This window comes from Hibiscus syriacus, unplaced genomic scaffold, assembly GCF_006381635.1.
Source record: "Hibiscus syriacus cultivar Baekdansim isolate YM2019G1 unplaced genomic scaffold, ASM638163v2 tig00117056_pilon, whole genome shotgun sequence".
Taxonomy (NCBI): Eukaryota; Viridiplantae; Streptophyta; class Magnoliopsida; order Malvales; family Malvaceae; genus Hibiscus; species Hibiscus syriacus.
In genome coordinates, this window is record NW_024063539.1 from 2,740,661 (window position 1) to 2,766,308 (window position 25,648).

At 37.8% G+C, this 25,648-nt stretch overlaps 2 protein-coding genes and 1 pseudogene across 2 annotated transcripts; all 3 read right to left on the minus strand.

The window, feature by feature from the left end:
• Positions 1-5,045: 5,045 nt before the first annotated feature.
• On the minus strand, positions 5,046-8,213 carry LOC120197982 (probable beta-D-xylosidase 7). Its single transcript, XM_039199383.1, has 6 exons — positions 7,767-8,213; positions 7,382-7,681; positions 7,118-7,284; positions 6,906-7,003; positions 5,924-6,688; positions 5,046-5,819 (listed from the first exon to the last, which is right to left on the minus strand). The coding sequence occupies exons 1-6, from the start codon at positions 8,175-8,177 to the stop codon at positions 5,227-5,229; spliced, it is 2,334 nt and encodes a 777-aa protein (XP_039055314.1). The 5' UTR covers positions 8,178-8,213; the 3' UTR covers positions 5,046-5,226.
• Positions 8,214-9,822: 1,609 nt separating this feature from the next.
• LOC120197984 (probable beta-D-xylosidase 7) lies at positions 9,823-12,851 on the minus strand. Its single transcript, XM_039199385.1, has 6 exons — positions 12,440-12,851; positions 12,050-12,345; positions 11,798-11,967; positions 11,597-11,694; positions 10,669-11,433; positions 9,823-10,564 (listed from the first exon to the last, which is right to left on the minus strand). The coding sequence occupies exons 1-6, from the start codon at positions 12,849-12,851 to the stop codon at positions 9,978-9,980; spliced, it is 2,328 nt and encodes a 775-aa protein (XP_039055316.1). The 3' UTR covers positions 9,823-9,977.
• Positions 12,852-14,002: 1,151 nt separating this feature from the next.
• LOC120198180 lies at positions 14,003-20,547 on the minus strand (annotated as a pseudogene).
• Between the last annotated feature and the right edge of the window lie 5,101 nt (positions 20,548-25,648).

A 25,648-nucleotide genomic window follows, 5' to 3' on the forward strand; every position in this document is an offset into this window, starting at 1 on the left:
TGATACAAATCTGATAGGTTTTGGCTTCCTGTTTAATATGGTTTCTGGAATAATGTTTAAACTAGAGCTTTGTTATGACAACAATGTAGAAATCAGAGTAATTCTCTGTAATTTCTTATTCTTTTCAATAGGACAAATTACATATTTATATTCAAATCATCTCTCTAAAGTAGGAAACTCTAAGAAAGGAAAGATACTAATCCTAGGAGATATGATCCCTTAAAATAAGGGATTGTAGAATATTTACAGAATCCCTTAATTAAAGGATATTTACAGAATCATATATTTCTATAATTCCTTCACTCCCCCTCAAGCCGGAGAATATGCATTGTATAATCCCAGCTTGAATAGGAATTTATTAAAAACAGGCTTTGGCAAAGCCTGTGTAAGAATGTCTGCAACTTGTTCTTCGAAAGGAATGTATGAAAGTGTGGTTGTCTTTTTGTTAACTTGATCAGCAATAAAATGTCTATCAATCTCAACATGCTTTGTCCGATCATGTTGAACTGGGTTCTTGGCAATTTGAATAGCAGATTGATTATCACACAAAACTTCAAAGTGATCCTCTTGATTAGTGACAAGTTCTTTCAGTAGTTTAAGTAGCCAAATTCCTTCGCATATTCCCAATGCTAGTGCTATGAATTCAGCTTCAGCACTACTTCTTGAAACAACAGATTGTTTCTTACTTCTCCAAGTTGTAAGGTTTCCCCAAACAAAGGTGCAGTAGCCACTAGTGGATCTCCTTTCAGTAAGGTCTCCGGCCCAACTAGAATCTGTAAAGATCTTAACAGTTTTGTCTTGTGTCTTCTTAAACATTAAACCATGTTCTGGAGTTTTCTTCAAGTACTTGAGAATTCTATTTGCTGCTGCGATATGCTCTTCAGTAGGATTACTCATGTGTTGACTTATCACATTTACAGGAAATGCTATATCTGGCCTTGTCAAGGATAAATAAATTAGTTTCCCAACTAATCTTTGAAATTTCTCTTTGTCTACTAAGGACCCATCTTCTTTGTTAAATTTCAAGCTTGCCTCCATTGGTGTATCATTCGGCTTACAACCAAGAAAACCAGTTTCTTTGAGTAAATCAAGTACATATTTTCTTTGGTTGATCACAAGTCCTTCTTTTGACCTTGCCACCTCCATTCTTAGGAAATATCTTAGCTTTCCCAAGTCCTTTGTTTCGAATTCCTTATTTAACAACTTCTTTAAATTGCAAATCTCTTCTTCATCATCTCCGGTAAGAATTATGTCGTCTACGTACAAAATAAGGATAGTTTTCTTATTTGTAGAAGTTACCTTGATGAAAAAAGTATGATCGGCGAGGGACTGCTTGTAGTCGTTTTTTAGGATGACTTTAGTGAACCTCTCGAACCAAACTCTGGATGATTGTTTTAACCCGTATAGAGACTTGTTGAGCTTGCACACCTTGTTACTTCCTTCAACAGACTTTAAGCCAGGTGGCAATTTCATATAGACTTCTTCTTCTAGCTTGCCATTAAGAAAAGCGTTTTTTACATCAAGTTGGTGTAATTTCCAATCGCAATTTACAGCCAAACTTAGGAGTACTCGAACAGTATTCAGCTTTGCCACAGGTGCAAAAGTTTCTGTGAAATCTATCTCATATGTTTGTGTAAAGCCTCTGGCCACTAGTCTCGCTTTGTATCGTTGGACGCTACCATTGGAGTTATACTTTACAGTAAAGATCCATTTACAGCCAACAACCTTTTTTCCTTGAGGAAGGTCTGTAACGGTCCAAGTAGCATTTCTCTAGTGCACAAATTTCCTCTTCAACAGCCCTTCTCCATTTTGAAACCTTTAGAGCTTCAGCTATGCTTGTGGGAACCTGTTCTTTATCCAAGTTTGCTTTAAATGCTTGAAAAGACGGCATCAATGAATTATAACCAACAAATTTTTCAATGGGATGCTTGGTGCATTGTCTAACCCCTTTTCCAATAGCAATAGGGAAGTCATCTAGAGTAGGGGAAGTGGACTTACTGATTTCTTCTTCTATTTCGGTAGCTGGACCCAAATCCAATTCTCGGCAAGCATCAGATTGCAAAACAGCCTCAGGAATATGTTTTCTTTTCCTTGTATAGAAATGGAGTTGTTTGATTGGTGTTGTTTGTGGAATATTTTGAATAGAAGTAGGTGTATTTTCAGGAAGGGTATTTAAAGTGGGTATGGGTGAAGTAGTGATAGGTACTACCGGTGGATCAATGGGAGTAGTTACAGGTGACAAATCTGTAGGTAAAGACAAAATTGGTGGCAATTCTGAAGGTTGAGAATGAAGAGTAGGAGGAGATACCTGATGTGGCTAAAAATCCTTCCATGTCTCCCCCTGAATTTCAGCCCGAGTGAAATAGGGATCTTGATCATAAAATATTATATCCATAGTGGTAAAAAATCGTTTTGAAGGAGGATGATAGCATTTATAACCCTTCTTAAGTGAAGAATACCCAACCAGTACACACTTTAATGATTTAGGATCTAACTTGGACTTATTAGGAGCAATGTTTTGGATAAAAACAGTACAACCAAATATTTTAAGTGGAAGAATGGAGGAGATAGGTTTAAAATGGGGAAAGTTTGCAAAAATATAGATTGAGGTGTTTGAAATTGTAAAACCTTACTCGGCATTCGATTGATTAAATATGTGGCAGTTAATAAGGCTTCCCCCCACAAATATTTTGGAACATTAGTGGTAAATAGAAGAGAACGAGTAACTTCAAGGAGATGTCTATTTTTTCTTTCGGCAATACCGTTTTGTGTTGGGGTGTCAACACAAGAACTGATCTGAACTATGCCCTTTTCCCTGAAAAACACACCCAAAGACTTGGCAAAAAATTCATTGTCATTATCAGATTTAAAGAGCTGAATTTTAGACCCAAATTGAGTGAGAACCATGTTATAAAATTGGGTAAAAACACCAGCAGTTTCAGATTTATCTTTTAGCAAATAAGTCCAAGTTATCCTACTGTGATCATCAATGAAAGTGATAAACCACTTACAATTATCAGCATTCTTCACCCGAGAAAGGCCCTAAATATCACTGTGGATCAAAGCAAAAGGGTGAGAAGGCTTATATGTAGAAGGAGAATAAGTTGATTTAGTATGTTTGGCAAGAGAGCAAACTTTGCAAGAAAAAGAATTTGGCCTTTTATGAATGAATAGAGCAGGAAAAACTTTTGCAAGATAGTGAAAACTAGGATGACCTAAACCATAGTGCCATAACATAACATTATCAATTTTTTCTAAAGCGGTGAAAGATTTCGAGATTTCGGTTTTAGTAGAGGTAGGAAGAATGTAGAGACCATTTTGCAAGCTGGCCTTACCAATCATCTTCTTCGAGTTCAGTGCCTGCAAAGTACAATCAATATCATTAAAAATTGCAGAGCAGTGCAAGTCGGTGGAAAGTTTACTAACGGAAACGAGATTGCAAGCCAGATTTGGTACGAAAAGGACATTTTTAAGTACAATCTGGTCATTGAGAATAACAGTGCCATGTCCTTCTATTTTACACAAAGAACCATTAGCCGTTTTGACAGCTTTACCAAAGTTTGGGAAAAAATTGCAAAACAAATCCTTATTACCAGTCATATGATCCGTAACACCAGAATCGAGGATCCAATTAGGGGTTGACTGGGAGGAGAAAAAAACTTTAGCATGAGGTTTACCTTCTGGTTCTTTCATGACCAGATTACCTTATGATTGAGCAACAGAATCAGAAAAAATTTCTGGATTCGAAGTGATCTCCGGAGTAGGAGAAGAAGTTGTGGACATCGTCTAGGTTGGAAAGAAACCGTAACCTAAGCTGATACCATGTAGAAATCAGAGTAATTCTCTATAATTTCTTATTCTTTTCAATAGGACAAATTACATATTTACATACAAATCATCTCTCTAAAGTAGGAAACTCTAAGAAAGGAAAGATGCTAATCCTAGGAGATATGATCCCTTAAAATAAGGGATTGTAGAATATTTACAGAATCCCTTAATTAAAGGATATTTACAAAATCATATATTTCTATAATTCCTACAGCCTACACTTTTTTTTATGACAACAGTACACAGGAATTTGTTGGAACAATTTGAGTTGCTGAGCCCATAGCTGAAGTTGAAAACCTCTGGGACTTTTATAGGCCGGAAGGCAGTAGAGCACACATACTCATGTATGTCTTTAGTTTTCTGTGGAACTTTGTGGATAACTAATAACAGTCAGATTTCTGCCTGCATTGAAACATTAATCCTACCATTAAGTCATTACTCAGTTGTAATGAATTGCCTCTCCTAGTTTGTTTGTTTGTTTGCTTCTTGGTTTTGGAAGTAGAGCTATCCTATTAGTAGAACATAGATCACCGGGGTTATGGTAACCAAAATTAATGGTTTCTGCTAGTTTAAGTCCTCCAGCTTTACCTGGATAGCTGGTCAAATGCTTCCAACATTCTGGCCATATTTGGCAAGAGATACATGTAGTGGACATTATAAAAAAGAATCTCAAGAATAGCCGGCGCCATCTTCACAACTCTTGTAATGCAGGTGATGAACTTCTTTTGCTTCCTTGTGAGCAACAATTTCAGATCATCTTTCTTAGGTTTGAACAACTCCCATAACACCAACTGATCTGTGTAGTTAACAGCTCGCTGTTTATTAATGTTTTGTGTTTTTGTGCTTTGTACAAAATTATCAAATGTATTCACAAATCAAAATCTAGACTGATAGGATATTGCTACTTGATCGAATGTACATGTATTCCTTGTGCCCTAAGAGAAGAACATGCATAATCACACCCAAGCTATCCATTTGTTTACGAATCAAAGCATGTTATCATTTTCATATCCCGACAATACAAACTCAACAACACCCATGTATTTTTCTATTGAGGAAGTGCAGAAGTGGTAATTGAAGAAAGCAATCACCAAAATATTTGTAAACAAGAACTCAAGAATTCTGTGGGAGTGATAGCTTAGACACAACAGATTTCTAAGGTTACTGCTTTGAGGTTCTGGTTCTCATTCTTTTACCACAATGCATTTTTGCTAATATGTTCTTATTTTTGTAGATGAAGAAATAGCATTGTAGGAAATACAAAATCATTGCTCATAATTTGCTAGGGAATGGTTTTCAAAGGAGACAAGGCTTTTTTATTGGATAGCAGGATTATAGATAGACAACAGTGGTTCAATCTGTAAAATTTCCTCTGTTTTGAGGATCTAGTCCTTTGTATCATATGACGACTGTGATCTCTGATTCTTTCTCTCCGATGCTTAAGAAATGAGACCCTTCTTCAATAACCATCAAACCCTCTTCATTGGATGTGCTAAGATGCTCACAAGGGCTCAACTCAAATTCAACATCAGCTCTTTCCCCAGCATTCAGAATAACGCTCTGGAATCCAATCAGTTGTTTCTCTGGCCTTCCATTACTGATTTTTTCTCGCCTGACAAATAGCAAAAGGGGATGCTTACCCGCCAAATCCCCATGGTTTTGAGCTCTAACTGTGACTGGGATTCTCTTATCACAAAGTTCTGTTCGTAGCTCTGAAACTGGTATGTATTTGAAAGCATTTGAGTTCTCAAGCTCAACCTTTGGAGACTTCAACTGATTGTTTAAGTAGACCTTGTTTTGTGCCACAGGAAGAAATTCATAAGAATAGTTTGAGTAGCTGAGACCATAACCAAATTCAAAAACCTTTGGTCCTTGGTAAAATCTGTAAGTACGTCCAGGATACCTTGAAGATGGATCAGGACGCATTCTCATGTCTGTCATCGGTACTTTGACAAAACTCTGTGGATACCAAGTTACAGGTAACCTCCCTCCTGCATAGAAATATTTATGAATCATACAACTTTGTTAAATTTTTCATCAGTATGAGAATCTCTTCTGACTTCTGTTAGCATGCATTCTCTTAGTGAGAGTTCACCTGGATTATGATCACCGAATATGATTTCTGCTAATGCCTGGCCTCCAGCTTCACCGGGATAACCAGCCCATAGAATACTTCCGATGTGTTTATCATATTTGGCAAAGGTTATGTCTACTGGACCTCCAGAAAGAAGCACCAAAACAACCGGATTCTTAGCTGCTCTCGTGACAGTGGAGATCAACTTCTGCTGCTTTGGCGAAAGAGCCAAGTCTACACGATCAAGTTCTTCCCTCTCTTGGGTTTGATCCAATCCCATCACCAGCACCACATATTCTGCTCCTTTTGCTACTTTCACAGCTTGATCAGTCAAAGGATAAGAGCAGTTAACTGCATTACAACCTGGGTGATACCCGATATCCTTAACATAGTTTTGCAAGCCTTGCAGAGGTGTAACGGTTTTGCAAGGAGGGCCTGCATAGTTGCCAAGTAGTGTTCTTGTAGAATTGGCATTAGGGCCTATTACTGCAAGGGAAGCAGTTTTCGCTTTGGAAAACGGGAGGAGTTTGTTGCTGTTCTTTAGAAGGACAATGCCGTTGCGAGCAGCCTCAAGAGCAAGATTCTGATGCTCTTGGGAACATACTTGGTCTGAACTAATGTGGCCAAAAGGCTGGTTAACTGGATTGCCATTGAAAAACCCCAATCTCATTCTAACAGAGAAAAGGTTGTGAAGGGCTCTATCTATTTCAGATATAGGCAATTTTCTCTTATAGACAGCTGATTTGGTGTAGTTCTTCAAATAGTTGCCACAGTTGACATCCATTCCTGTAAATTCATGGACCAAAATGTTGAAATGATGCCACTAGCATATACACAAACAAGTGCCATTTTTAGACCTTTATACATTGTTTTTGTTTAATAAAAAAATTGTTTTTGTCATATGTTCCTTTTCGTCCTGACATTGCCAAGCTTTTGATTACTAAAAACCAGCATATGAGTGTTAAAAAATACAGAGTTAATGGCAACAAAGCTATTCTCATACCAGCTTTAAGAACATCAGCTACAGCATCCTCTGGTAACTTGGCATATCCTTGTTCCTCATGAATGATGGAGACAGCATCACAATCTGATGTTATATACCTGATTATATTTTAATCAAGAAAAACAGTCATCTTTCTGAATTAACCTGTCTTTTTTGTATCATTAACAGTGTTATTTTGAATTAAGAAAAGGATAATAGTTTGTCATAATTACCCGTTGAAACCCCACTGTCTTGCTGTTTTCGACAAGAGATTGTAGTCTGCACAATTGGGGACTCCATTAACACGATTATAAGCACACATTATGCCACTGGCTTTCCCTTCCTGTATGCAACTCCGGAATGGAGGCATATATGTATCTGTTAAATCCTGTTGACTAACCTGAAATCCAGAAAAAAAGAAAGGAAAGTAGCAGATAAATAATCAATATAAATGGGATCTTCCAAATCATTCAAACCCAAGCAGAGTTTACGTTTACCTTTGCATTGAAGACAAATCGGTTGACTCCTTTCCAGTTATCCAAATCATAAGCTGTGAAATGCTTACAACAAGCTGAAGCTTGAAGATGTTCGCCAAGTTTCCCTCCTTCAAAAGTGTCCCCTTGTATCCCTCTCACGAATGAGACTGCATATTTCCCCGTAACAACAGGATCCTCGCCTGGTGTTTCTTGCCCTCTTCCCCACCTAGGGTCCCTGAATATATTAATATTTGGTGCCCAAAACGTCATCCCTGTTGCTTGTCCGGCATTGTATATTGCTCTAGCCTCCTTTCCAACTGCCTGTAAGCAATGAACTGAAGGGTTAATAAGTAGTAAAAAGCAAAAAAAAAAAAAAGGTCTTTGTCTTTCTGAGTTAGATACTTGCCTGACCAATGCGGTACCAAAGATGAACATCGAAGGAAGCAGCGGTGAGAATGACCTGAGGAAAACTGGTGGCAGATTGAATTGTTCCGTTGAAACGCATACCCGTGTGTACAGTGGAGAAATAGGCAATGCCATGTAAGGCTTCAGACCACCATTCATACTCGGGGATGCCGAGTCTTGGAATGGCTGGAGCTGAATTAACGAGCTGGGATATCTTCTCATCTAGTGTGAGCCTGGAGATTAAATCTTGGACTCTTTGGTTGATGGAGAGACTACTGTTGCAGAATGGGTAAGATTTGGTCGGTGGGTGAGATGAGTCACAGGAAAATGGAGGCCGAGTTGAGTCTGCTGAGAGAAGCAGCAGTGAGCTAATGTGAATGAGGGCTAGGAGAGTGGGTTTTTTGAACTTCATCTTTGTGATTCCTTTGGACAGTAGAGAAAAAATGAAATATTTTATAGGACCCAACAAGAGTCACTGTTTCACTGCATGCTCTGCCTTTTGCAGTCGCAGTTGAATCTTACAACTGACATGTCTGATGGGTCAGACTACTCACTCAAACTCAATACCCGATCCAGATCCGACTCAGGCCATCAAACACTAAAAAATGGAAATAAGACAGATTATGGGGTTTCATTTTTTTCACTTTTAATCCAACTTCTCGTCTTTAATATCAGCTTTTCATTTATTGATTGAAATGACATTCTGTATTATTGATTGATCTTAGAGATGATAAACTAAACTAGGGAATCACTTTATATGTTATCTGTAATAATCTTCCATTAATTCAGTCCACCTTTATCTCTGATTTAGATTGTAGTGGTTTGAAATTAACCAATGTTTTGGTCCTGATCTAGTCATCTAGGGGGACCATTTTGAGTTTTTCTTTAATGGTGATGCCTAGGTAAATTAGCTAATGACATTGATTTATTACTATTCTGCTCACTGAACATATTTATGAACTGTCGTTTTCTGGCTTCCATTTTCTGCAGTGGATCTTCTCATAATGTTAAATAGTATCAATGAATTTCCCCAGATTGGAAGCATCCTAAGACATTGTTTACTTGGCAGTTCAAAATGAGCTTAGACTTCAATATTGACTTTTCTGAGGGCCTATCAATAAAATCGAACATATATTGGCACTTGGCCACATATATTTTAGTGAACACCGACAACTAGAAAGTACATAAACTAATGAGCAAAGTGTCTTGGGATTTTTACATCTTATGTATTTGATAAATTATTATCAATAATATCCACATGCATCAGATTATTATTGTAATTGGGTGCTTATCATCTCTTACAACAAGAAATGCCTTCCTTCTTTCACTGCTACTGTTACAAATTTATAGGCTAAATCTTAATATATGCTGTAATTAATGTAGGATATTATGTCACCTGTTATAGATTTTTTTTGTTAGAGTTTGATCTGAATTCGATTTAACTCAATTAATGAAAATATAAATTAAGAGAAAATTGAGGAAAGTGGAAAATCTGGTTTGATTGAAAGTAGGAAATATATATACTTTCATTGTTGATTAGAAGTATCAAATACATATCCCTATAAATAGATACTAATGATTAGAGTTAGAGATTAGGTTATCCATGGAGATTACTCTTGTATCCTTTTGACATTGGTGAATATTTTCTCCTCCCGTAATTTTTGTGAAAAAGTTTTCCACGTAAAATCTTGGTGTCTATTTTATTGTGCGATCAATATAATTACTATTATCTTCTAACAAGACAAAATACGAAAAAATGTATGTGATGTATTTGGACTTGGATATAAGTATGATGTTTGAATATGTGGTTTTTATATATTTAATGGATTTTCGGGATTCATACTGACATACCCCAACCATACTAACTCGACATCCATTCATTTTTCTTTCGAGGAAGTGCAAAAGTGGTAAATCAAGAATGCTGTGAGAGTGATAGCTTAATCAGAGTGGTGATGTGAGAGTGGTTACTTGGAGGCAGCAGATATCTAAGATTACTGCGATGCTTTTTTTTTTTTTTTTGCTAATAAGTTCTTATTTTTGTTGATGAACAAATAGCATAGCAGGGAAGACAAAATTATTGCTCATAATTTGCAAGAGAAAATGATTTTAAAAGGAGAGAAGACAGCTTTATTATTGGATAGCAGGATTATAGATAGACAATAATGGTTCATTCTGTCAAATTTCCTCTGTTTTGGGGAGCTGGTCCTTTGTATCATAGGACGACTGTGATCTCTGATTCTCTCTCTCCGATGCTTAAGAAATGAGATCCTTCTTCAATGACCATCAAACCCTCTTCATTGGCTGTGCTAAGATGCTCACAAGGGCTCAACTCAAATTCAACATCAGCTCTTTCCCCGGCATTCAGAATAACGCTCTGGAATCCAATCAGTTGTTTCACTGGCCTTCCATTACTGGCTTTTTCTCGCCTGACAAATAGCAAAAGTGGATGCTTACCCGCCAAATCCCCATGGTTTTGAGCTCTAACTGTGACTGGGATTCTCTTATCACAAAGTTCTGTTCGTAGCTCTGAAACTGGTATGTATTTAAAAGCATTTGATTTCTCAAGCTCAATCTCTGGAGAATTTAACTGATTGTTTAAGTAGACCTTGTTCTGTGCTACAGGGAGAAATTCATAAGAATAGTTTGAGTAACTGAGACCATAACCAAATTCAAAAACCTTTGGTCCTTGGTAGAATCTGTAAGTACGTCCAGGATAGCTAGAAGATGGACGCATTCTCATGTCTGTCATCGGTACTTTAACGAAACTCTGCGGATACCAAGTTACCGGTAACCTCCCTCCTGCATAGAAATATATGTGAAGCATAGAAATTTGTTAAATTTATCATCAATATAAGAATGTTTTCTGACTTCTACTAGCATACATGCTCTGAATGAGAGTTCACCTGGATTATGATCACCAAATATGATTTCTGTTAATGCCTGACCTCCAGCTTCACCGGGATAACCAGCCCATAGAATACTTCCAATGTGTTTATCATATTTGGCAAAGGTTATGTCTATCGGACCTCCAGAGAGAAGCACCAAAACAACCGGATTCTTAGATGCTCTCGCGACAGTGGAGATCAACTTCTGTTGCTTTGGCGGAAGAACCAAGTCTACACGATCGAGTTCTTCCCTCTCTTGGGTTTGATCCAATCCCATCACCAGCACCACATATTCTGCTCGTTTTGCTACTTTCACTGCTTGACCAGTAAAAGCGTATGAGCAGTTAACTGCATTACAACCTGGGTGATACTTGATGTCTTTAACATAGTTTTGCAACCCTTGCAGAGGTGTAACAATTTTGCAAGAAGGTCCGTAATAGTTTCCAAGTAGTATTTCTGAAGCATTGGCATTAGGTCCTATTACTGCAAGGGAAGTAGTTTTGGCTTTCGAAAATGGGAGGAGTTTGTTGGTGTTCTTTAGAAGAACAATGCCATTGCGAGCAGCCTCAACGGCAAGATTCTGGTGCTCTTGGGAACATATTTGAGGTCGACCAATTTTACCATAAGGCTGGTTAACTGGATTGCCATTGAAAAACCCCAACCTCATTCTAACAGAGAAAAGGTTGTGAAGGGCTCTATCTATTTCAGATACAGGCAATCTTCTATTTTTAACAGCAGATTTGGTGTAGTTCTTTAAATAAGTACCACAATTGACATCCATTCCTGTAAACTCATGGATTGAAAATGTTTGAATGATGCCACTAGCATATACATCAACCAGAACCATTTTTAGAACTTTTTTTCCTAACATTAACTGGCTTTTGATTACCAAAAATCAGCATGAGTGTTCAAAATACAGTTAATGGAAACTAAGTTACTCTCATACCAGCTTTAAGAACAGCAGCTACGGCATCCTCTGGTGACTTAGCATATCCCTGTTTCTCATAAATGATGGAGACTGCATCACAGTCGGATGTTATATAGCTGCATTTTAAGGAAGAAAAAACACAGTCATCTTTCTGAATCTGAATTAACCTTTCTTTTTTGTATTATTAACATTGAATGGAAAATAGTTTTTCGTTATTACCCGTTGAAACCCCATTGTCCTCTTGCTGTTTTGGACAAGAGATTGTAATCTGCACAATTGGGGACTCCATTAACACGATTATAAGCACACATTATGCCACTGGCTTTCCCTTCCCGTATGCAACTCCGAAAAGGAGGATTAAATGTATCTGCTAAATCCTGTAGACTAACCTGAAATCCAGAAAAAATGAGTAGCAGTTCAAAAATTATTATGTACGTGATCTTCCAATTAAGCTTTGATGTTTAAGTTTACTTTTGCATCGTAGACAAATCGGTTGACTCCTTTCCAGTTATCCACATCATAAGCTGTGAAATGCTTACAACAAGCTGAAGCTTGAAGGTGTTCACCAAGTTTCCCTCCTTCAAAAGTGTCCCCTTGTACCCCTCTCACAAATGAGATTGCATATTTCCCCGTAACAACAGGATCCTCGCCTGGCGTTTCTTGCCCTCGTCCCCACCTCGGGTCTCTGAATATATTAATGTTTGGTGCCCAAAATGACAGCCCCGTTGCTTCTCCGGCATTGTATATTGCTCTAGCCTCCTTTCCAACTGCCTGTAAGCAATCATAAGCACATGAACTGAAAGATTAACAAGTAGGGAAAAAAAAGCAAAAGGAAGGGTCTTTGTGTTTCGAGATAAATACTTGCCTGACCAATGCGGTACCAAAGATGAGCATCAAAGGAAGCAGCAGTGAGAATGACCTGAGGAAAACTTGTGGAGGCATGAATTGTTTTGAAATTGATGCCTGTGTTATAATTGGAGAAATAGACAACACCATGTAAGGCTTCAGACCACCATTCATAATAGGGGATGCCGAGTCTTGGAATGGCTGGAGCATCGATAACGAGCTGGGATATCTTCTCATCTAGTGTGAGTCTGGAGATTATATCTTGGACTCTTTGGTTAATGGAGAATGATGTGTTGCAGAATGGGTAAGATTTGGTTTGTGGGTGAGATGAGTCACAGGCAAATGGAGGCCGAGCTGAGTCTGCTAAGATAAGCGGCAGTGAGCTAATGTAAATGAGGGCAATGAGCGATGATATTTTGTGCTTCATCTTTGTCACTTCTTTGGGCAGTAAAGTTGAGAAAAAGACTGTTTTATAGGACCAACAAAGCTCTAATAACAACCATTGTTTGGCTTTGAATGAAATGATAATCTTTATTAATGATTGAGCTTAGAGATGATACACTAAGCTATAACATGTTGTAATTTGTAATAATATTCTACTTGCTCCACCTTTAGATTGTACTATTCTAGTGCTTTCAGATTAGCTTGGTCCAGATACCGTCGAGATTCCTTTGTTATATGTTTATATTTGTCTCTCAGCTTCCTTGTTATACGGTGGCGTTTGTCTCGTAGTTCCTAGGGATAAAAAACGGGGTTGCAGTTCAAACTTTTTTATGCGAAAATCTATTCAATTGGTGTCGGCATGATATTTGTATCTGATCACCAGACCCGGTCCTGACATTTTAAGGGTCCTATATCAGGAGGTGATGACAAGAAGATAAATGGGGTCCACACTTAGTTTCTCTTTCAATCATTAAAATGGGGTCCATTAGATCATCATATTTTCGAGTTTTTTAATAAAAAATAATATTTAAAAATATTTTTTAATTATTAGAGCTCACTGAATTACAAATTTTCGAGTGTTTGAAATAAAAAAATACGTTTAAAAATATTTTTTAATTATTAAATTTAATAATATTTTTAAAAATGACCCTCTTCAAGCTTGGGGCGCTAGGCGGTCGCACCCCTAGCCTATGCCCAGGGCTGGCCCTGCTCATCACGACTTATCAGTCTAGATAAACATAGCTGATGACATGGATTTCTTACTAATCTAATCATTTTGAACATATTTTAGAACTGTCGTTTTCTATCTTGTTCCATTTTCTACTGTGGATCTTCTCAGAATATAAATAATATCAATGAATTACTCAAAAAGAAAGCATCCTATGGTGCAACTTGGAAGTTCAAAATGAGCTTAAACTTCAATATTGGCTTTTCTGAGAGCCAATTAAATTCATATATACTGCACGTTGCCATATATTTCACTGAACCGACAACTAAAAGTAGATAAAGTTTCTTAGGATGTTTATACCTTATGTACTTGATAAAATATTATTATTATGGGAACTTGAATCAATAATATCTACATGTATCAGGTTATTATTGCAACTGGGAACTCATCACCAAGAAATGCCTTCTTCCATTACAGTCAAACCATATTCATTAGCCCTACTTAGATGCTCACACGGGCTTACCTCGAACTCAATGTCACCCATTTCTATTGCACTTAGAATCACACTGGAATCCTATCAGTTTCTTCTTTGGCCTCCCATTTCCATTGTTTTTGTACGTAACACAAAATCATGTGTCTGTCCCTGATTATAACTGAATCCGAAGACGTGTCTCCTTCATAGAATCTATAAGTGCGACCCGGATAAAACTGATTTGGACCTCATCCTCATGTCTGTCATTGGTACTTTGGTATAATCTTGTGGATACCAAGTTACCGATAATTCCCCACCTGCATAGAAACATGTCAATATAAGTCGTTTTGCATTGATTGAATGAAGTACTTGTATTTCCAAGCATTGTCAATGCCTTATTACACAGATTGTGATCACCAAAGATTATTTTCGCAAGTACAGTGCCTCCTCCTTGTCCCAGATAAAGCTGCCCACAAAATGCCTCCAATTCTCAGACCATCCTTTGTAAAAGATACACCAATTATAGCTCTGAAAAGAAGCACTAAAACGACTGATCTCTTTGCTGATTTTGCAACACTGGTGATGATGAGTTCTTGTTGCCTCCTGAGAAGCAACAAATCAACACGATCAAGCTCCTCTTTCTTGAGTTTGGTTTAATGCCATATCTACTACTTTATCGATCGCACTGTTGGAGCAATAAACATTATCACAACCGGGGTGGTAACCGTTGTTTAACATAGCCCTCTAGAACAAGAAAAGGAGTAACAGAAGTGCATGGAGGGCCTACATAGTTTCTGATAATTGTTTGCGGGGAATTGGCATTAGGGCCTATTACGACCAGCTACATGGCTGCTTTTTTGGAAGCGGGAGCTTTACTTTGTGAAAAGGAGTATTTTACCCTGAATTTTATGATTAGAGTAAACACAGTCTTTAAATAGGATGTGTTACATAGATTAGAGTCCTTAAATTACTAGATTTTTTTTAAAGATTCTTATCTCCAAGAACTCTAATCTCTCAAGAAAGTAAGTAAAACTAGATATTCGTTGATTTTACATTATCGTATTTTATATCAAGTGATATTCACGTTGTTGAAATGTCAATGCATGGGCGGCTGGCAGTATATGGGGCTGCTTTGGGCGGCTGAAAATTGGTCCAAGTTAGGCACCAAATTGTTGAAATAATAAATGGTAAAATTACACATTTTAATCATTAAACTTTAGGGTATTTACAAGATTAAGTCCTTAAGATTTAGTTATAAATACCCTATCCCATTTAGCTTCAAAACCATCCCAAAGCATTCTAGCTTTATTCCAATACTAGAGAGAATTTAGAGAGTTTCTTGAGAGTTGTTTTCTCCTTTTTATCGAGAGAGAATTATCATTGTTTTCTCCTTGGTAGATCGAGAGAGGTTGTAATTTCTATTTTCTCATAATGAAATTCTGCTACCGTTGCCCGTGGTTTTTACCTTAAATTTTTAGGGGTTTTCTACGTAAATTTTGTGTTTCTTTTATCTTCATTTTTATTTTCTCAAATTATCTGCGATTTTACTTTATCCGATAGACGTCTTCCGCAACAATTGGTATCAGGGCTAGATTAGAGTGTGTAATATCTGCTTATTGTCTTTGTGGTTGCCACCAAAAGGTGGATCCTCCAATATAAGAAAATAAGAAGTTATTACCCATTCTTTGAAGGTTCCAGAGAACTATTCACGATAGTGAAATAGTGGGAGCTATCCGTAGAAGAAGCTATGGCAACGAAATTTGATATTGAAAAATTCAATGGGAGAAATTTCTCATTGTGGAAATTGAAGATGAAGGCCATCCTAAGGAAAGACGGATGTCTAACAGCTATCAATGAAAGGCCGGTGGATTTCGTATATGACATCAAATGGAACGAGATGGACGGGAATGCTATGACAAACTTTCATCTAGCATTAGCAGATGAAGTATTGTCAAGCATCGAGGAGAAGAAGACAGCTAAGGAGATATGAGATCATCTCATCAAATTGTACGATGCCACATCATTGCACAATAAAATTTTCCTTAAGAGGAAATTGTACACTCTCCGTATGCCAGAATCTACTTCAGTGACGGAACACTTAAATACACTGAACACCTTATTTTCTCAGCTTACATCCTTAAGCTGTAAAATAGGAGAACAAGAACGTGCTGAACTTATACTTCAAAGTCTACCGGATTCGTACGATCAACTCATCATCAACTTGACAAATAATAATGTCACCAGTCTAGTCTTCGATGACGTTGCAGCTGCTGTTCTACAAGAAGAAAATCGGCGCAAGAACAAGGAAGACAGACAAGTAAATCTGTAACAAGCAGAAGCATTGACAACGATGAGAGGGAGATCAACAGAACGTGGCCAAAACAGTAGTCATAAACATGGTAGATCGAAGTCGAGGAGCAAGAAGAATTTAAAGTGCTACCACTGTGGAAAGAAGGGTCACTTGAAGAAGGATTGTTGGAGTCTAAATAAAAACTCCAATCCACAAGGCAATACCGCAAACACTTCAGATGATGGAGATGCTCTATGCTGTGAAGCGTCAACCACCGTGGAAGGCAGAAAAAGATTTGCAGATATATGGCTCATTGATTCGGGAGCGACATATCACATGACCTCAAGAAGAGAACGGTTCCATCATTATGAACCTGTCTCAGGAGGATCTGTGTATAGTTGCAATGATCATGCCTTAGAGATCATTGGCGTGGGAACCATCAAATTGAAGATGTATAACGGAACAATTAAAGTTGTTCGAGATGTGCGGCACGTGAAAGGCCTGAAGAAAAATTTATTATCCTACGGATTGTTGGATAATAATGCAAGCAAGATTGAAACACGAAAAGGAATCATGAAAGTGTTCCGTGGAGCGCTTGTGGTACTGAAAGGTGAAAAAATAGCTGCAAACTTGTACATGCTGAAGAGAGAGACTTTGATAGAAGCAGAAACCTCTGTTGCCTCATGTAGTTCATATTCGGCAATGCTATGGCATCAGAAACTTAGACACATGTCAGAACAAGGAATGAAAGTCCTTGTGGAGCAAAAGCTACTTCCAGGCTTAACAAAGATATCACTTCCTTTGTGTGAGCATTGCATAACAAGTAAGCAGCACCGGTTGAAATTCAACACATCAAATTCTAGATGCAAAAGTGTTCTAGAATTGGTTCACTCTGACGTATGGCAAGCACCAGTAACGTCCCTAGGTGGAGCAAAATACTTTGTCTCATTTATTGATGACTACTCCAGGAGATGTTGGGTGCACCATATTAAGAAGAAGTCAGACGTGTTTTCAACTTTCAAAAACTTCAAAGCACGGGTGGAACTTTATTCTGGAAATAAGATCAAGTGTTTCAGAACAGATAATGGAGGAGAATACACAAGCAAAGAATTTGATGACTTTTGCAAGAAAGAAGGCATCAAAAGACAGTTCACAGTGGCGAACACTCCTCAACAAAATGGAGTGGCAGAGCGGATGAACAGAACCTTGTTAGAAAGAACAAGAGCAATGTTGAGTGACGCAGGCCTAGAAAAATCATTCTGGGCAGAAGCAGTCAATACCGCCTGTTATTTGGTAAATCGAGCTCCATCAACTGCAATAGAGCTGAAGACACCAATGGAGATGTGGATTGGTAAACCAGTTGATTATTCAAACCTCCATGTATTTGGAAGTATTGTGTACGTGATGTACAACGCCCAAGAAATTTCAAAGCTGGATCCAAAATCCAGGAAATGCAAATTCTTGGGGTATGCTGATGGAGTAAAGGGGTATCGCTTGTGGGATCACACTGCCCACAAAGTGATCATTAGCAGGGATGTTATCTTTGTAGAAGATAAACTACAAAGAAAAGAAGACGATGATAGCGCTGAAAAGTCAGAGACTACTCAGATACATGTGGAAAAAGAGTTTGAAGAAGGAGATTCTTCTGAAGCAGAACCTGCACATGATGAACAAGAACCAGAGAGTTCTGAAGCTCCAACAACTCGTCAATCAGATCGTGTGAGAAGACGTCCCAATTGACACTCAGATTATATTATAGAAGGTAATATTGCATACTGCCTTTTAACAGAGGACGGTAAGCCATCAACATACCAGGAGGCAATGAATAGCTCAGATGCTTCACTGTGGATGATGGCGATGCAAGAAGAAATCGAAGCCCTTCATAAAAATAATACATGGGACCTTGTACCACTACCACAAGGAAGGAAGCCAATTGGTAACAAATGGGTTTTCAAAATCAAGCGAAATGGTGACGATCAAGTTGAGAGGTATCGTGCAAGACTGGTGGTCAAAGGATATGCTCAAAAAGAAGGTATTGATTTCAATGAAATATTTTCTCCTGTGGTTCGACTAACAATAGTTCGAGTAGTTTTGGCAATGTGTGCTACATTGAACTTACATCTAGAGCAGCTAGATGTTAAAACAGCTTTTCTTCATGGAAATCTTGAAGAAGAGATTTATATGCTCCAGCCTGAAGGTTTTGAAGAAGAAGAAAAGAAGAACTTGGTTTGCAGGTTGAACAAATCTCTGTACGGTCTAAAGCAGGCACCGAGGTGTTGTATAAGATATTTGATTCCTTCATTATGTGCCTTGGATACAACAGACTTAATGCAGACCCTTGTGCTTATTTCAAGAGGTCTGGTGATAACGATTTTGTTATATTGTTGTTGTATGTGGATAACATGTTGGTTGCAGGACCCAACAAAGATCATATTGAAGAATTGAAGGCACAACTGGCTAGGGAATTTGAAATGAAGGACTTGGGATCAGCAAACAAGATTCTAGGGATGCAAATTCACCGAGACAGAAGCAATAGAAAGATTTGACTTTCACAAAAGAATTACTTGAAGAAGATCTTGTCACGATACAACATGCAAGATTGTAAGCCAATTTCTACCCCTCTTCCTATTAACTTCAAATTATCCTCCAGTATGAGTCCTAGCAGTGAAGAAGAGAGGATGAAGATGTCTCGAGTACCGTATGCATCAGCAGTGGGAAGTTTAATGTTCGCTATGATATGCACAAGACCAGGCATTGCACAAGCAGTGGGAGTGGTTAGTCGGTACATGGCAAATCCAGGCAAAGAGCATTGGAATATTGTAAAGAGGATCCTAAGATACATCAAAGGGACCTCAAATGTTGCATTATGTTACGGAGGATCAAACTTACTTATAAATGGATATGTCGATTCTGACTATGCAGGGGATTTGGATAAAAGCAAATCTACTACAGGATATGTGTTCAAAGTTGCTGGTGGAGCTGTAAGCTGGGTTCCAAAATTGCAGTCAGTTGTGGCTACGTCCACAACAGAGGCAGAATATGTAGCAGCTACACAAGCCAGTAAAGAAGCAATTTGGTTGAAGATGCTATTGGAGGAGCTTGGGCACAATCAAGAGTATGTCTCTCTGTTTTGTGACAATCAAAGCGCCTTGCATCTAGCAAGGAATCCAGTATTTCATTCAAGGACAAAGCACATACGAGTTCAGTACCATTTTATTCGTGAAAAGGTTGAAGAAGGAACAGTAGATATGCAGAAGATTCATACCAAAGACAACATAGCAGATTTCATGACGAAGGCGATCAACGCTGATAAATTTACCTGGTGCTGATCCTCTTGTGGCCTGACGGAAACATAAGCAACATGATGGTACAAGGTAGAAAGAATGATGTGAAGATATGATTGTTCCAATCAAATCTTCAAGTGGGAGATTGTTGAAATGTCAATGCATAGGCGGCTTGCAGTATATGGAGCTGCTTTGGGCGGCTGAAAATTGGTCCAAGTTAGGCACCAAATTGTTGAAATAATAAATGGTAAAATTACACATTTTAATCATTAAACTTTAGGGTATTTACAAGATTAAGTCCTTAAGATTTAGCTATAAATACCCTATCTCATTTAGCTTCAAAACCATCCCAAAGCATTCTAGCTTTCTTCCAATACTAGAGAGAATTTAGAGAGTTTCTTGAGAGTTGTTTTCTCCTTTTTATCGAGAGAGAATTATCATTGTTTTCTCCTTGGTAGATCGAGAGAGGTTGTAATTTCTATTTTCTCATAGTGAAATTCTTCTACCGTTGCCCGTGGTTTTTACCCTAAATTTTTAGGGGTTTTCCACGTAAATTTTGTGTTTCTTTTATCTTCATTTTTATTTTCTCAAATTATCTGCGATTTTACTCTATCCAATAGCCGTCTTCCGCAACACACGTTACAAGTTCTTCAATATAAATTCATTTATTAAATGTCTCGAATTATTAGTCTAAATCGATATGATATAAATCATGTTCAATACAAACACGTAATTCCTTAATATATACACCAAATACATTTTTGATTATGCATTCATCTTAGAAAATAATATATTAATTAATCACATTCATTTATCTATTTAGCTTACAAAATATCTATAGACAAATTAGTCAAATAAACCTTTTCTTTCTAGTTTAATTACATTTCGATTCACATTCTTAATATTGTTAAACAAATTATCAGATGCACTTTCAATCAGATTATCAAAACTCTGGAGATAAAACATAATTTTTTGCCTTCTTAAACCTCAAATAAAATAACATATAAACAAATATAAATATCAAAATATATTCAGCATGCATCAAATCCTCAACAAAAAGGCACAATCAAGTGATTATCACTTCAATTCAAATTGATATCATTCATTTGACGTACAAACTCTATCATTTAAGGCTATTCTCGTGTAACAAGTTACACGACTTTCCTTATTACACAAGTTACAAAACTTTCCTTATTACACAAATGACATATTCTATCACTTTACGTGCTTTTCTATACCATAGTTTACCCGATTACCTTTCCAACAAATGTAATTACTTTACTTTGAGATATACTATCACATCTTTCTATCAATACGCTTAAACTTAAGGTGTTAAAAACAAGTACGGTTAAGAAAAACGTAAATAAAGAACACATGAAAGATGTTTGCGTAGTTCGTATCAGAATTCTACATTTAGGGAGCATTGCTTAAAGAAAAAATCCACTAAATATTCTCAGTATAAGAGACGTTTAAATCCTAATTTGACCCTTTATTAGTTGTAAGTATTCTCTTATACAATATTTTCTAACTATCCTCTCCGTTAAGTAATTCTCACTCATTACCCGATCACTCGATGTAAAAACAACATATAAAACTCTCAAATTCACATTCAAAATATCTCAATAAAGGAATGTGGGCCGAATTGATATATGGTACTAGCTTGCAAATGCATATACCTTTCTTACAACTTGCTATTGAAGGCTTTTCGAACACCTCAAACAATTAACACTACAGCAAAATGGGTATATAGCGGCATTTTTAGAACAAACGCCGCTAAAGACTGTACTTTAGCGGCATTTGTATAAAAACGCCGCTATATACTTGTACTTTAGTGGCATTTTTGTACAAACGCCGCTATAGACTCGTACTTTAGTGGTTTTTTTGTACAAATGCCGCTATAGAATCGTACTTTAGTGGTGTTTTTATACAAACACCGCTACAGACTCGTACTTAATGGCGTTTTTATATAAACGCCGCTAAAGACTTGTACGTTAGTGGCGTTTGTGTTTACAAACGCCGTAAGTTTACAACTTTTAAATCCCGACCCCCTTTTAACCTTTTCAGTTTTCCCATTTCACCTATTTTTTCATTCCCACCAGAAGTTAAACATAAACACCTAATCGAAGCATCTCTCTCTTGAAAAGTCAGTCAAAGTTTGGTGCAGTTCAAAAGTCCTAATTTGCTGCAAATTTGATTTTCAATTTTGGCAGCCGGTTGGTGGAGCAAAATTCAAAGCAACCGGTTAGTGAAGTCCACTTTTGTGGAAAATAAAAAAGGGTTAATCACATTTTAGTCCCTGCACACTTTAGGATATTTACAAGATTAATCCCTAAGCTTCAACTATAAATACACAAACCCATTTAGCTTCAAAACCATCCTAAAATCTCAAATAATTTCTTTCTCCCAATACTAGAGAGTTTTCTTGTGAGTAGTGAGTGTTTTGTAAACACCTGTAAATTTTCTCTCATAGTAAAAGATCTGCAGCAGTTCGGAGACGTAGGCAAATTGGCTGAACTTCGTTATCAATTTCGGGTATTATTTTTCCGTTTTTATTTCATATTCTGACTAATCTGGTTATAGAAAAATTACTGGTTCTCGTTTTATTTCCCAACAACTAGTATCAGAGCTTTTGGTTGTGAATTTTGTCAATTTTTCTACGAGGTTACTATTTATGTGAATAGTGAATTTCGTTAATAGTGAAATTTGGTCGGTGATACGAAGTTGTCGACGGAGGTGTTCTAATACACGGTGGTTCTCAAGAATTGTCAAAAACGATCCAAAAGAAGCCAGATTCGAGTGGGAGTGATGACTTTGAGAAATGAAGTTGATGAGCTCAAGAGGGAGTTGCTCAGATGTAAGGGAGCAATGAGTAAATGGGATGCGCTCAAGACCTTCTTGAAAGAACTTAGACTAGGGGCAATGCTCGGGGGAGAGCAAGGTAATGCCCAGAGACTTTCAGAGGCCATAGTTGTGGCCATAAAGCTGACTGAGCTTGTAGGTGACAAGCCAAGTAGCGATGTGTCGTCCAGGCCCATGCCCAGAGATAGTGGCAACAGTGGTGGAGACCGGGAAAATGTGCAGTAAAGAGATGATAGAGAAAGCTCTTCGAATGGCCATAGTGAGCCAACGAGTTTTCATAGTCAAAGAAATCCATCGGGAAAGAATGACAAGGCTAAGTCTGGTGCGAAGAAGAAGGTGAGCAAAGAAAAGTTAAAGTGCTACTTCTGTGATGGTCCTCATTTGATTAGAGGATGTACCGAGAAGTGTCGCCTTATAACCATCATGAATAGGATGGAAGAAGGAGGAGTAGCAGGAATTGGCACGGTCGCAAGTGTTAAAGCTACCAACCCAGGAAAAAGACTTGGTCCGATTGAGGGGATCAATATGGCCAAGTAGAGATCGAGACGAGGCAAGGCTGTTGATGTTAAAGCAGTCGAACCCGGAAGAAAACGTGACGAGACTGCGGGTGTCAAAGTAGTCGAGCACAAAAAGGGACCCTGTGCAATAGCAAGAGATAAAGTTGTTAAGCCAATGGTACAAAGTGAGCAAGTCCACTCACAATATGCCAGGATGGAGGCGTGGTCCAAGTTGAGGCGTCTCAGGCATAAAGGAACCCTTAAGGAGTATGTGAGCCGATTCAGAAGACTCATGCTCAAAGTCCCGATTTTGACTGAAGAAGATTGGTTCTTCACTTTCATGTTCGGATTGAAGCCGTAGGCAAAGATAGTGTTGGAGCGAAGGGAAGTCAAGGAGTTATCTAAAGCCTTGACAACCGTCGAGTCCATCAAAGAATTTGAAGTCAAGAAGAACAAGACTTCCAAAGCAAAGCCGAAAGCCGAAGGTAGCGGAAAGAGATTCGTGATGAAGGCAAGTCAGAGGATGATGAATGTTGTTCCTCGAGTGGCAGAGAAAATCCACTCAATGATGAACCAGATGGTGAGTCTGGGGAAGATGTGTGCAGTCTTGGCACAAGTTCAAGTGTAAAAAATGCTAAGCCGAGGGTAAGAGTTGAGCAAACAAGGGGGCACAAACTTAAGATGCCAGAACTATTGCAAAATTACCCGAGGGGAGTCGAGTCATCCAAGGTGATGGATGAGCCCAAGATCGAGTTGTCCAAAGAAGTGGACGAACCCATGATCGAAGAGGCGTTGAGAGTTGGCTCAATAAGGTTCATTTTTGCCAAGGAAAGTAGAAGCCAAGTGTAGGAGGAGTTAGTCATGTCCAAGGAGTTTGTCGAACATGTTCGTGTAGAGAACATGGCTTCAGAGACCATCATAAGAGAAAGGTCAAAGCAAGGGCTTGCCGAGGATGTTCAAGTGAGGAACAATCCTTCAAAGACTAGTAGGCAAGAGTCGAAGGGAGCCAAGACGTTAAGGAACAAGGCAACCATGGAGAAACTACCCATTTGCATGGTGGGAAATGAGCTCCAACCTTCGTATTAGAAGAAAGGAGGCAAGAAGGGGCATTGGACTTTGCCGTGAGAAAGTACCGATGCATGGTGGCGCAAAGAACTCTAATGATAAGGGTTCAATGCGATGAGTGTCAGACTTCATGTAATAAGAAGGGCTGGTGCAATTTTGAGTATGCCATGGTTTGTACTAGATCAGATATTGCTCAAGCAATGGGAGCTGTTAAATAGACAAACTGAAGTTATGTTCAGCTTCAGTTGGCATGACAAAACCAGAAATGTTGCTGCATTGATAGAGGTATGAAGACATATTAAAATCAGTATTCAAGTGGGAGATTATTGAAAAGTCAGTCAAAGCTTGGTACAGTTCAAAAGTCCTAATTTGCTGCAAATTTGATTTTCAATTTTGGCAGTCGGTTGGTGGAGCAAAATTCAAAGCAGCCGGTTGGTGAAGCCAACTTTTGTGGAAAATAAAAAAGGGTTAATCACATTTTAATCCCTACACACTTTAGGGTATTTACAAGATTAGTCTCTAAACTTCAACTATAAATACACTAACCCATTTAGTTTTAAAACCATCCCAAAATCTCAAATCATTTCTTTCTCTTAATACTATAGCGTTTTCTTGTAAGTAGTGAGTGTTTTGTAAACACCTGTAATTTTTCTCTCTTAGTAAAAGATCTGCCGTAGTCCGGAGACGTAGGCAAATTGACTAAACTCCGTTATCAATTTCGAGTATTATTTTTCTATTTTTATTTCGCATTATCACTAATCTAGTTATAGAAAAACTACTTGTTCTAGTTTTATTTCCCTAGACTCTCTAGAAATTTTCAATCTCTTTCTATTTGTTTCAGTCGTTAATAACAAGAAATTTCCCTCACCGTTGGTCTTGGAGCAAAGCTCCCATCCTCATCTGGAAGCCATGGAGCCATTGAAAACCAAATCGGTAACCGTTCTAACACAAAAAGGGTTCTCTATTTCGATTAATTCGCAAAGCAAGGAAGCCCCCGTTTCAATCACAAAAAGGTAAGCACGCTCTTTTATCTTATTCTTGGATTAACGCAATCAATTTGCTTCATAATCCTAATTTGCTTCATAAAATTAATTAAATCCCGTATTTATAATCCTATTTCTGTTGGCATTGAAATTCAATTTGCTTCATAATCCCAATTGCTCTCGATCTGAAATTCCAGTTCTTAATAAACCTAAGTTCAGTTTCCGCCTTAGGTTTACATTCGGCTATAGCTTCATGTTGATCCTAAGTTTCGATTTTTAAATACCCTACTGAAATAATTCTTCCGAACCATTATTTCACGAATTCTTTTTCCCAATACCATTATCTAAAATAATTTGCCCACACAAAGGTAAGTTCCCATCAATTAATTGCAGTTTTATTCATTTAATCCGAACACACACTCACAGAGGTAAGTTCCCACCAATTAATTGCAGTTTTATTCATTTAATCCGATTTTACGGTATCCAGTTCTACTCGATTCGTTCGTCCTACTGATTTTACATTTATCTTTTTCGCTATATTTAAAATTTTTGCATTTGTTTGTTTTTGATCGATTCGTAATATAAGAAGTATTTTATTATTTTTCTTTGTTAGAAATGTTACTTGGTTCTGGGATTCGGTTTGGCCAATGAGAAATTGAAGGA